Source organism: Euprymna scolopes, chromosome 25 (genome assembly GCF_053919585.1).
Source record: "Euprymna scolopes isolate OS-2025 chromosome 25, ASM5391958v1, whole genome shotgun sequence".
Lineage (NCBI taxonomy): Eukaryota > Metazoa > Mollusca > Cephalopoda > Sepiida > Sepiolidae > Euprymna > Euprymna scolopes.
This window is the reverse complement of record NC_136506.1, coordinates 78187802-78202801: the sequence shown is the minus strand read 5'-3', so window position 1 is coordinate 78202801 and position 15000 is coordinate 78187802. Positions and strand designations below refer to the sequence as shown.

The 15000-nt window shown below is 31.7% G+C and overlaps 1 protein-coding gene across 16 annotated transcripts in view; it reads right to left on the bottom strand.

The window, feature by feature from the left end:
* Positions 1 to 15000, bottom strand: part of LOC145247446 (uncharacterized) — a 580790-nt gene that overhangs the window by 35299 nt on the left and 530491 nt on the right. For 8 of the 16 annotated variants that reach the window (XM_080109216.1, XM_080109217.1, XM_080109218.1 and 5 more), the window contains one exon: positions 2247 to 2291. The exons of the other annotated variants lie outside the window; for them this stretch is intronic. In XM_080109216.1, coding sequence (XP_079965342.1) covers positions 2247 to 2291 — 45 coding nt within the window. The remainder of the gene's footprint in view (positions 1 to 2246; positions 2292 to 15000) is intronic. 16 annotated transcript variants of the gene reach the window in all.

Here is a 15000-nt window from a genome sequence, read left to right as displayed (position 1 = left end):
AAATAGCCCCCCCCCCGCGAGCTGGTTATCTTGGGGGACGATAGCTTGGTGAAGATTTACTTTCTACAATTATTGAATATTTAAGATATTCTTGTCATTTAATGAGATAGACGAGATATTCCCGAGTGGCTTCCAGGCCTTGATAAGTGATGACTTCCTCTTCAAAATCTCGCAAGATAATTCTTTGTTGTACAATAAGATACCCCGCTGTTTTCTTTTTACGTAGGAGTAATCGTAAGTAGTAGAAATTTGGAAAATTGGATGACTTAAGGGGACGACTCGTCAAGAACTTGTTTACGTTGGACTTAGAGACGACCATACTGTTGTCAGCTGGAAAGCAGGCAAATGGAACGGTGTTCCACAAGCGTACAGTTCTAAGTAAGAAGCTTTGTTCATGGAATCCACATTTAGATTACGGCACAGATAAAGAGTGGGGGAAATTATTGATAGTGGTTTCGGTTAGACGAATGTTTTTCGTAAAAGTTTGGCAAGGGGTGACCATAGATTGGAGCTCAGACGAGCACTTGCCATAGAATTAACAACAGAGCAGAGACAGGCTCGCGACGTTTCTTCTGTGGGGAAGCGGTTGCAGGGAAGATAAAAGAGATATTTCATTCTGTTTAATATAGACGAACGGCATATCTTGCATATATAAACACACACACATTATATATTAGATGACTCAATATATATATATATATATATATATATATATATATATATATATATATAGAGAGAGAGAGAGAGAGAGAATAAATAACAAAAAGTTATATTTCAAAATTCATGATTTTGACCATTTATAATGTATTCCTTTAATTTAGTTAACTTATACAATTCTTGACAGTATTTGTATCGTAGCGCAAAATCAATCACTTAATTATTATATCAATCAGTGAATCTATTATGCCCGTATCCCACCAGAAGAAATACCAACAATCGATCCGTCAAAAGGAAATGTGTGATTTGACAGGATTAAAATCCGAATTAAAAATGGCGAATTGGAAAAATAAAAAAAAGGTATATGCAGCTTCTCTTTCAATTGAGTGATTGATTTTGCGCTATGAAACAGATACAGTCAAGATTTGTATAAGTCAACTGAATTAAAGGAATAAATTATAAGATGGTCAACATCATGAATTTCGGAATATAACTTTTTGTTATTTATTCTCTATATTGCTCTGTAATTACATTGAGCTTCTTAAATAAGGATTAGTATACATTATAAGAATATATATATATATATATATATATATATATATATATATATATATATATAAAGCACCGAAGTTTCCACTCGAAGTAAAGGTGACATAAAATTAATCGTCCCAACACTAATATATATTTATATATTAATATAAATTAATATATATTAATATTTATATATATATAAATTAATATATATATATAAATATATATATATAAATTAATATATGTATATATAAATTAATATATATATATATAAAAATTAATATATATATAAATTAATATATATATATATAAATTAATATATATATAAATTAATATATAAATATAAATTAATATATATATATAAATTAATATATATATAAATTAATATATAAATATAAATTAATATATATATATATAAATTAATATATATATAAATTAATATATAAATATAAATTAATATATAAATATAAATTAATATATATATAAATTAATATATAAATATAAATTAATATATATATATATATAAATTAATATATATATATAAATTAATATATAAATATAAATTAATATATAAATATAAATTAATATATAAATATAAATTAACCTCTTTACAACAGATATCGGACCACAAAATAAAAGAATAAAGACTACAAGAATGTGAAAATATATGAGAAAGAAATAAACATGACTTGTTTGGTAGAATTGGCAAAAACATGCTTCCTATTCTAACGAGATCCAACATTCCAAAGTAACTTTTATTAAAATACTATTGAAATACTGAAATAAACTACTCCAAAAAACAATGAAATGCTCTACAGCTTTTCTACATTCTAATATTAGTAAAAAATAACATAATATGATATTAGTAAAAGAATTACATACTATAATTTCAGTAAAAAATAACATACTTTAATATTAGTAAAAAAAATTACATACTATAATTTCAAAAAAAAAAATAACGTACTATAATATTAGTAAAAATATAACATACTATAATATTAGTAGAAAAAATATAAATCATTTTTGTTAAGTGTTTATCTTCAGTTTTTAATTCTTACCTGGCCTTCTTATCTGACGTGAATTATTCAAGATATCCTGGATTTCTACAAGGAATGAAAGATCAAAATGTTTTTTTTTCAAGATGCCAATGGTATTTTGAAGCAACAACAAAGAATAAACACATTTTGAAACGCGAATATTTAGTCAAAATATACCAAAAATCGTTAAAGCTACTTCAAAAATTCCTACTATGATAAAACTTTCATGTTTGTATGTTTGTAAACAAAACTAAGTGTTTGTATTTTCAAATAAAATAAAATACGTATTAAATAAGTCAGATTACAAGTGATTATTTTGTAAAATAAACAAATATTTATTTGTTTAAAAATAATATTCCAGTGATAGACGCTTTTTTTTCAGAATTTTATAGACGTTTTTCCTTTTTTTCCTCGCAATGATTGTAGATGGAAGAAAAATTTGTACAGAGTCCGTGCGTTGGTATAATATATTCGAATACCCGAAATATACGCTTGGTGAACGTGATGTAAAATTCAAAGTGTTTTCCGTGATGCAAGTGTTGTTAATATTTTAAAATATAATACGTATAAAATACGTTTGTAAGCCAAATTACAACGCAATATTTTGAAAAATAAACAAATATTTATGTATATTACTTATATTGATCGCACTATTGCTCTCATCTGGAGTGTTATTTGCGCAATGTTTCAGTCGAATTGGTCTTCGACCGTCTTCAGGCATGTTGGTTGCTGTTTGGAAAAGAAAGAGAAAAGTTAATGGATCCGTAGATATTTTCGAATTCTTTGAGTTAGAGTCTATATTATAGCTATGGCTTCTTATTTTTGAAGGAAATTAGTTGACAAAAGGAAGACAACTCTAATAAAGATCGACAGGGGATAATCTTCCTTCCATCGGCGAAAATTTACGACGCCAGTAACTTTTCTCTTTCTTTTTCAAACCACAACCAACATGCCCGTGGACGGTCGAAGGACAATCCGACCGAAACGTTGCACAAATAACGCTAAATATTTATCCAGCAGGCGATCTGTTTTGTATTCAAATAAACATTGAAATAAGAAGTTATCATTTAAAAAATTATACTTTTATAAGCTATTCAAATTTATACTTTTATAAGCTATTCAAAATTATACTTTTATAAGCTATTCAAAATTATACTTTTATAAGCTATTCAAAAGTATACTTTTATAAGCTATTCAAAATTATACTTTTATAAGCTATTCAAAAGTATACTTTTATAAGCTATTCAAAAGTATACTTTTATAAGCTATTCAAAAGTATACTTTTATAAGCTATTCAAAATTATACTTTTATAAGCTATTCAAGATTATACTTTTATAAGCTATTCAAATAAAATCTAAGAAATTGGAAAACAAAAAATAGGATTTTTATCCGTTGTTAAAAGAAAAACAGTTATTTGAAAAAAAAATGGATGTTTTTATCTTTAGTTAAAATAAAAAAGAAATGGCACGTATTTGAAACAAAACTGTATTTCAATAACAGAAAAAAAATTTGCAAAAGAAAATTATACTTGTTTTATTTTTGGTAAAAATAAAAAAAATCTTGAAATATATATTTCTATTCATGTTCAAATAAACAGAAATATTAAAAAAAAAAAAACTTTGAAATTCTCTGTGATGAGACTTAGGGACTCGTGGCGCAATGGATAGATGCGTTGAGTCTCTACGGTTCCAGGTGGGCATTGTTTGAAGATAGCGGTTTCAATCCTACCCAAGCCGGCCAGATGATTAGTTAGCCAACAACTATGGAAGGCAGTTATTATTGGGTATACATTTACAAAGCTTAGCATTTCTATCTCATCACAGTTAATCACCTGATGAAGGCCACAGGATGAGTTGGCTGAAACGTGGTGAAACAACAACACCAACAGCTGTGAAGATGAGGATAACATCCCGCAAAAAGAATGAATGCACAAAAAAAGAAATAAGTTATTACAAAAACAAAAAGACAAACATGCTTGTTGGTTATTGGGTGTCGTATTTAAAACATTGTCTACAACTAAAATTTTGAAAAAGAGAAAGCAGAGCATGGGTAACAGTCAGCCGTCGGGGTCAAAGGTCAGCGCATGAAAATATGAAGACGGCCAGGCTGAAAAGTGCTTTTGCTTCGGGTCGATGAAAAACAATTGCAAGTCCCGCCCAAATCGTTTGCAGAAGGATTTTAATTGGAAAACTATTGCTATGTAAAAAGAAATATTTAAATTAAGAATTAAATTAACACGCGATAAAAGAAATATTTTAAATGAAAACATTTCGATAAAAAAAAAAACAAATGCTGGTAAAATACACACATCCCATTATGATGTATGAAATCGATGCCCCCGTTCAGTCTCGAAGACAAAGGACACCCCCTGTAGAGGCAGTTGCGCGTGTAATTGTGAGGCAAGGGTTGCGCAAATCCTAACCACACCTCTCCTGAATCGGTACTGTTTGGATCCAGTGGCAAGAAGTCCACTTTCTGAAAATAATATTCCAACGTGGAAGATTATAACAATGGAGACGATTTTAAATAATTAACAAAACTATAAGAGAGATAAGCCATATTTTAATTAAAGGTGAATATGAGTTATCTCATTTTGTTAGACATTAAAACTTAAAAAAAAATGTTTAAATTTAAACTAAATGTCAATGAATCCCGAGTTACGCCGGGTAGTAACAACTTGTATTAAAATATAAATATACTAGCAAGCTGCCCGGCATTGTCCGGTCGTAAAGTATGCTTAAATACGATATTTTGATTAATGCAGATTTCGTATTTATTATTATATTATATTGAACCCAATATATAGTAACGATTTAAAAAGTTAAAAAAAAAAAAATTACTCGTGCGCCACCACTGAGAATCGAAACCAAAACGTTTAGATGACGATTTACTTTTTCCTTTAACGTTAATACCTGAGCTATGCAGACATGTTTGCTGCAAGGCTAAAAATTAAAACATGAACCAATAGCTATTACGTTACGCATGCATATTCGTAAAGCCGTAATTTGATTTTCACCTGGCAAATTCCATTAAAAAAAAAATTCACACTTTTGCACCGATTTTCCTCGGCTAAAACCGAAATATAAAGTTTCGTATGGGCTCGAATTCCCTATATATCAAGTTTCATGTCTGTAGATCAAAAACTGACAGGAGGTAAGCAAAAAAATTTCTAACGAATATATATACGCATACATAAATATGTATAAAAAGAGGTTTTGTTTACTGTAAGCTTTTTACACAAATATTACGTAAGTATAAATCATGTAGAATATATGCATGAATATAATTACATGTAATAGTTAACTAAAGATGATCATCCCATAAGAAAACCCGAAAAAGCTAATAGGGAATTAATTAAAATGAATGTTCAAAACATATGCAAATTAGCTAGATCTTTTGCAGATGAATGCAATTCCACGACCCATATATAAGAAAATTGTATTTTCTTTTTAAATAAATAGAAAAGTTCTTTCTTTTTTTTTTTAAATATGAATATCAATACACACACACACAAACACACACACACAAACACACACACATACACACAACCACACACACACGTACACAAACAAACACACACACACACATAAACATACACACACAAACACAAACACACACATAAACACACACACAAACACACACAAACATAAACACACACGCACACATACAAACGCACACACTCACACACAAACACATAAACACACACATAATTTATAGAAGTACAGATTATTTTTATCTTCCGTTTTGTGCATTTCGTCATTCTTGTGTTTAGAAAGTAAGTAATCGAATGAAAATGTAATTTGCAATTAACTTACTATTATTAAACTATTAAATGCACATTTTGGTTATTAGGTGTTGGTCTTTATAAAGAAAATATTAATATACTGAGAAAAACAGCAAGAAGAGATTGAATTGTTTGGAAAAATCTGATAAAATATAAAAGTAAATTTATTTTATCTTTCTGAATTTTTAGGATGACGGTTAATAATTTCTATTATTTGAATCAATCGGACTACTGTTCTCACTTTTTTTTTTACAAAGGAATCACATCTTATCAAGGTTTGAAGGCCACTCGATGATAAGGGTTAATGAGTGGACGGCAGTCAATGGGATAATATCGTAAAATTAGATTACTTAAAGAAACAAAGAACAAAGAAACAAAACAAAACACATCTAAGTAAAATAACTCCTTTTTACCTTTTAAGAAAGAATGAATTACTTCCCTTGTATTTTGGTCTTTTTCTAGGTCATTAAAAAACTTCAATTTATATCTATAGTCATAGAGACGAATGTAATACTTCCGTAATGTTTAATGGGGTACTGTACATGGTTGAGTTAAAAGGAAAAACATGGTTTCAAGCACCGTATAACATTAAAAGTAGAAACAATCTCGTTTTGTCGTGACAATTATGAAGGCACAACGGGTGGGTCAGTGGAAGGAGTGTAGCAATTAAAAATACGAAGAAGCAGGAAGGAAAACAGAAACAAAAAATAAAATTACCAAAAACAAAACTAAACAAAACAAAACAAAAAAGCCACAAAGACATTAAACGGCATCAAAGTTAATTTTATTTTAAATAAAAGGGACCGTAACACGCATGAGTAGTTAAAAGTTTGAAAATGCTGATGAAGCAGGAACAATATTCATGGGGTCGGAACAAAAAACCTTGCAAGGAAAGCACATTTTCGTCCTTTTGTAGAAAAACAGGATATATATATATATATATATATATATATTTATTTATATTAGACATTAAGAGGATATATATATATATATATATATATATATATATATATATATATATATATATATATATATATATATATATATATATAAATACCCGTTCACATACACTTTTTCATGATAAAGCTAAGACCCAGAATTAGATGTCGATGCAATTACTCGATTCTATCTAATTCTGGGTTCTAGAGTATGTGAACGGGTATATATATATATATATATATATATATATATATATATATATATATATATATATATATATATATATATATATATATATATATATAGTAAGTAAGGCTTCTTTAAGTCTTGACAGACTATGGATAGCCACCGTAGGGGATGCCTACGCATTAAATTTTTGTAGCAAGAGTTGCGCAATCCCCAACCACACCTCTCCTGAATCGACATTGTTGAATACCAGTGGCAAGTGGAGGTTCAGAACGACTGGACACAATGCCGGAATAAGCGGAAAGCACATACAGCACCTAGAATTCTCAAATGGTCACCCATCTGGTACTAGCTAGGCTCAAGGTTGCTTAACTTCGGTGATGTGACGAGAACCGGTGTGTCAATGTGATTATGCCGTGTGTGTGTGTGTGTGTGTGTGTGTGTGTGTGTGTGTATATATATATATATATATATATATATATATATATGTATATGTATATATATATATGTCTGTAGGTATTTAATAATCATTATAGTAAATAATTATGTCAGCCCCTTTAAGAAACTCATTTTTAATCGTTGAGCACTTTCAGTTGAATTATGTCGGTCAATTTAGCTCATGCACAGATCATCGTACAATGATTAGATCAATCTGACTGACGTAACATTTTTTTTTAAATAAAATGTTTAAATTTCAACGTTATTTCACGCGGTTAACGGTAGCCAAATTGTGCGGTCCTCGCTAATGAAGCCAGAGATGACTTCTGTCGCCGGGTTCGAATCTATCGACTGATGTTAATCGTGATACCCTGCACCGAAAGGATTAAACAATAGTGTCTGAAGGTATTTAAGAATTATTATAGCAAATAATATATATATATATATATATATATATATATATATATATATATATATATATATATATATATATATACATATATATATATATATATACATATATATATATATATACATAATTATTAAATGATAATTACTCTTTTCATACCTACAGACCTTAGTGTTTTATGCTTACGCAATCATTGGTGTAGGAGGTGAAAATTCCTGCTGGTCGCAAGATTCAAACCCAGCCACGAAACCACCTTTTACTCCATTTGCTAAACCTTTACCTCCGGACCACTAAAAAATTGCCCCAAGAATGAACGGAATTAACAACTAATAAACGCAAAATTCGGGTGCATACATTAGACAATCCACCAGAGTGTTCAAACGAGCGGAAGTCGTAAACGTTAGTTCACTGCCTTTTTAGTTTACATTTCTCATGCAGTATCCATATTTATGTATTCTTAAAGGGGCTTTATAATTATAATTAAATAATAATTCTTTCTTTTTCTTTTATTTTTTAATCCTTGGTCATATTTTGTCGCTATACGACTAATCAGTGTTGGTGAACCTAGCGTGATTCGAAACTATAACCCAAACGTCTGGAGCCTGAAACTCTACCAATGATACAATCCTTGCTGGTACTGCATTTATCGCCTTGTAGATTTCATTTATTCATCCGTAGATAGACCAGTGTACTATACAAGAACCCAAGTTTGCCCAGCTGGGCAAACTTGAGTCCTGGAAAAACATTCAGTAAATAAAACGTTGTTTAGTAAATCGTTATTTTTTTTGCATTTTTTTTCCATTTCCATACATCAACATGGATATAAATATCACTAAAAAATCTGCTGGGTCATAAACTTCATTTCGGTACCTTACTTGCCTGGGTGGATTGCCTGTAGGCTGAGATAAACCGCGTCACACACAGACAGACAGACATTAGGAAAATTTATAATAAGATCACAGTCATTTAGTGTGGCTGGACTAAAATACTGCATCAAACCTATGATCATCGAATTGATAGTCGGCAGCTCTAACCGCTTGGCTACGAGATGGGCGCTGTTAACAAGTGACAAGAGGACCCCATTTTGTTTATAATTAGCTTTATATTGTAACTAAAAACGATTAGCGATATCACTTAAGTCTTACTTTTATAGTCACCCTTCACACACACACACACACACACACACACACACACACACACACACACACACACACACACACACACACACACACATATGACTATTCACTATAATAATTATTAAATACCTACAGACACTAGTGTTTCATCCTTTCGGGAATAATCAGTGTAGAGTGTCACGATTAATACCGGTCGATAGATCCGAACTCGGCAACAGAAGCCATCTCTGGCTTCATTAGCAAGGAACCTAATCTATTCGGCTACCGTCAACCGCGAGAAATATTGTTGAAATTGAAACATTTACTTTTTAAAATGCTTTTTAACGTCTGTCAGAGTGATCTAATCATTATATGATGATCTGCGCATAAGAGCTAAATTGACGAACTTTTATTTAAACTGAAAGTGCTCAACGATGAGAAACGAGTTTCTTATAGGGTCTGACATAATTATTTCCTATGATAATTATTAAATATATATATATGATGATTGCAACGTCTTGTCAGACGAGTGCCACTCCCTCAGACATTTAAAATCCAAATGTCTGAGAGAGTATCTATACAAATATGATGTTACAGAGTCTTAGCTTTGTACGACAGCTAAGTCTCTCTCTCGGTTCAAAATGTTGAGATCCAGCAACAAGCAAGAGCAAGATAGCCAGCAACAAATTAAACTGCAGACCAGCTTAATGCTGGTACTGGTCTTCCGCTTTATGGTTTTTTAAATCAGAGATTTGCTTCTCCTAGAAAGGTTGCCTTCACCACGGCTTACGGGAGCCCTCTCTACCCCAATACACATATACACACACACACACAAATATACACACACACAAATATACACGGTGCTAGTTGGCCGTTGACCCAGAAAAAGGGTTTATTCGCCCTTTGGAAGGTCTTGTTTTTAATCCTTCAGGGAGACTAGCCGCCCTCCTCATCAAGCAAGTGGTGGGGGAACCAGTTTAGTCGCCGGTGACCCGACCATGATATATATATATATATATATGTATATATATATATATGTATATGTATATATGTATATATATATGTATATATATATATGTATATATATATATATGTATATATATATATGTATATATATATATGTATATATATATATGTATATATATACATATATATATATGTATATATATATATGTATATATATATATATGTATATATATATATGTATATATATATATGTATATATATATGTATATATATATATATATATATATATATATATATAATTAGAAAGTAGTGGTAGCAAAATTGCAACACCTTTATGGCCTGACTTTTAAGCATCTTATTTTCTTATTTCTTCTTGCAAAATATGATAGGGGATAGGGAGGCCAAGACCTCTGATATCAAGGTTTGATGGCTAACCCTGCTTGGTGTCTATCATAGCTGGAGCGTTCTTTCCAGGGACTAGAAGATTTACACCATTGTTTGCCTCTTTCAGCCTGATGTATAAACGGGTTGAAGGGCCCTTTTTATCCTTGGTGTCGGCCTGCCAGTTGTGTTTGTACCGGTCTTCATATTTTTATACATGATTCCTCATTGTCAACTGGGTTTTATTTGTTTTATTTAAAGTTGCACTCTATTATTAAAGATGGCTTGAGGAGATCGCATACCTTTAAAATAAATTTAATCAGGGTTTACTTCTAACGAAAGGTATCCTTACGCCAGACTGTCTGAGAAACACTTGTTCAGAGAGATCGAAGCCACTTGGAGATAGTTTTAGTTTTCATTCAAGGTCAGAGTTATATATCATAGTGTGATTGAATACTAGTTTTGAGACAGTTAAAGTGTTAGGTGACCAATAGTTTAAGAGTTTATCGTTTAAATATTTACACGCAGTCAAACACGCACATAGATCTGTTTTACTTATATAGCTGAGAGATCACAGTAAATTGCGGTATGATATACATAATATACATACAAATATTGAAATTTGGAATGAATTATGTACAAAATTGAATAGTGCGCTTCATTTCTTATTAGAATTTGATTCATATCAGAATCTGAATTATATAAAACACGCATCCCTATTATTTTATCTAACATCGTCTCTCCTCTTCTGATGAGAAGCATCAAGCTTCGAAATACCATGGTATTAAGAGTTCTTAGTTGCCCTACACTCCTAATTGATGTATCATCCTTATTGAATAAATAATATATATATATATATATATATATATATATATATATATATATATATATATATATATATATATATATATATTACTATATATTTTTATATCGTCATTTTTTTTCTTTCTTGAATTCTGTACAAGCTCCAATACAATTTGTTGAGCTTTGCATTTCCCGATAAGTCTCCTCTTAAAGAATTGATCTTATTCTCTTTCATTAAATCCCCCTTCCATCTATATATATATATATATATATATATATATATATATAGCTTTGGAAGTTGTTTAACCTTTAAATATACAAAATATTATTTAATCTATATATTTTTTTTATCATTCATTAGAAAAATATTTAGTCAGTAAGTCATTTAATATTCCTGCGATCAATGCATCAACTTTCCCTCTCGAATTCGCAATATTCCTAATGTTAATTTAAGGGATCATCAGTTGTTTACCATGAAACACTGTTTTGGGGATTTAAAAACAAAACAGTATATTAAATCAAGGCTCCCCAGCAGTGTTGATCAAACACCACCTCCCATATATATATATATATATATATATATATATATATATATATATATATATATATATATATATATATGTTGGTTGAAGACACATGACGTGCACCTACGTCATATGTCCTGGTGTAAATCGCAACCGAATTTTATCCAGAGCTACAAAAATCTACGATCTTTTAGAATTTAGAATTATATATATATATATATATATATATATATATATATATATATATATATATATATATATATATATATAATTCTAAATTCTTTAGATGAGAAAGATCGTAGATTTTGGTAGCTCTGGATAAAATTCGGTTGCCATTTACACCAGGACATATGACGTAGGTGCACGTCATGTGTCTTCAACCAATTAAGAACGTAAGGATATTCAATCTGTCAAATATTGCGTTGTATAACGACATTACCCTTAGGTGCTTTGATCTGTTCGGTATCCATCTTGTTTATTCAATTATTCGCGTGGGCTTCGTGATAAGAAACCAGCTTAATGCATCGCATATGTACGAAGACGTAAACGTTATCAAAGTTATTCAGGACGGCTTAATTCGAAAGAAGAAATGATTTCTTGGAAGATTAGAACACGCTTCATATCATTGCGTCATCATGGATACATCGCATGGCAAAGGAAATGCGGTTTTTGTCCCTAATGCTACTCGGAAAGCTTTGTTTTGATCTCTTATTTACTCAGAACAAACTCCCTAGTCTGGAATCTGAATTCGGGATGTCATCATCCGCTAGAATGTAGCAAACGCAGATCACAACGAACGACTCGCGTCTGTTCGTTGCTGTTGACGTTAAACTGGTCGGACTTCTGCATAGAGCGCAAGGAGATTGTGCCTCAGGGTTGTCTGGTCCACATGGTCCTCTTCGCTGTTGCCCACTTTTACACAAGACACCCAACACGTTGTATGCAGTCTACGTCGCAAAAGAGATGAAGACAAAGAATAAATTGAGCTTACTTTTTCGTTTTATAACAACTACATTTATTTCCTTATTCTCCCACTACGCGTGACTTCTCGTTATGGCTGTGACGTCTCTAACGTTATCGTGTTTTCTAGTCATTCTTTTTCCCTTCCAGTGACGTCATTTCGCATCCATTTGCATACGCGCGTCCGTGCTCTGTTAAAGTTGTTCGCAGTTATTTGTTAATCGGCACGATTACAGGTTTTTACACCCCCCTCCCAACACAGAGCTAAGCAGGACTCAATGGTTGTATGCGAAGTCCGGGAAGGTTCGACCCATTATATACAAAAGGATGACGCAGAATCAACGTTGCAATTCTTACTCTATTGTTTTGCAGTTCAACGCATTGCACGTCTGTACTTGCAACATACACAGGCAAAGACGACGACCAGAGGGCGACGAATACTGATTTCGAATTTTCATGGACTTTCACCAGAGCCCTGTTTGATGAGTTTGGCCCTATACAGCTTATTACCAAAATCTGATCACTATGTTTGGCCTTGCCAAGAACCGATGTTCCAGACGATAGAGGTTTGATACTACGACATTATTATAGTCCTTAGCGAGGAGGAAGAGTTTGACTTGCGGGAGGATTGCGAATTAATAATTTAAGCATTAATAAAAACTATCTGTCATTCTGTCCAGTATCGCAACTCACAGTCCATGCCAATAGTTGTAATCAGTTTCCAAGGTTAATAGGACCGGGTTTTGCATACAGCATTTAGCATTTCCAAACTGTCATCCATCTTAATATTGGTTAGTCTGAAGGGACTTGTTTTTAAATTAAAGTAAATGATAAAAACTCTTAAAACAAAGATTGTCAATAAGTTGCAGACAATTAAGCTCAAGTAACAATAGAAAAGAGGCATGCTACCTCACTGCCGTAGATTAAATGGGGGGGGGGTCACAAGTTCAAGGTTTCCTAGTATTTCATTTTACTTCACTTGAAGTTCTCAGAAATCAAGGGACCCCTTCCTGGGGTTAACACTTGATCTCTATTTAATATACATTTGAGTATTCCATTAAAGTTCTTTTTACCGTTTCAAATATTAAGTTAATAAAGAAGTTGTGAATATAATTATCCTCTCCTCAATTGATAATTTAAATAAGTTATAGCACTCTTTTCTTGTGTTCTCTTGGTCTTACTGGATTCCAGGACAAGAATTTTCTTTGTCTGGTGGAGTATCCAGCTTCATGCTGTTGGAGAAGGTGCACCATTCGTCATGAAAAAAACTAGTATGGGTTAGCTATACCGAGGAGATCTTATTTGGGCCGTGAATACTACGTGAAGGACCCTAAGCTGGTAGGTAGAGATTATTTGAACTAGTTTAAGTTTCGAGAATGTTTCATTTAGTGTGTATCAGAACGGTCTGGTGACGAACGGAGATGGAACCAGTGACCCTAGCGAGTAAGACAATAGCGGTCCAGAGGTCAGCTCCCTAAACAAAACACGTTGGACGCAGGTGTCAAATTATGCGATGGAAATTGCGTCACGTATTCACACACGATTATAGGATTTAAGTCAATCTTCTTGAGACTGTTCGTTCGTCAACCAATTTCCAATTAAGTCAGGGAGTAAAGTAAGTGAGAATTAAATGTAGTATTTATTTTACCAGGAGATAACCGTGGTCTCTCTCCTCGTGGGTGAATATCTTTTCCTAATAAAGCCTTTAAAACCGCCAACAGGTCTTTTTGTGTTTCTCCATGCATGAATTTTATTCTTCTTAAGTTACTAGAAGATCAACAGCCACTAGAAGATCAATGGTCACATACTCATGGGAAATGTTGCAATATTTTTTTCATATAAATGAAGGTATGATTAAAGAAAATACGAAGGTTCGACTTATAGACACTGGCGATAGCCACGTTCTGCTAGCAAACAATCAGAAACCAGAATTGCTCGATAAAAAAATTGGATCTATTCAGGTTCTCGCACATAATTGTTTCGTAATATTTGCTAAAGACTTATACAGATCAGCTAGCCACCGAAAATTATTTTTTTCAAGTATAAGACTTATATGGATCAGCTAACCATTGGAAACTCTTCCGGAATTAAACATGACTTTCAATTCAAAAGAAGTGACGCTTGAACCAATGAAGACTGTACGTATTTATTTAATTGTATCGTTTTTGATCGCTCACCATAATGCACACCTAGGCGTTCGTTATGAAACGCGTGTGCTTCCTTCGGTCAGCGTTTCTTCTTTTGACTAACAATGTTTCGCTTTGAAAA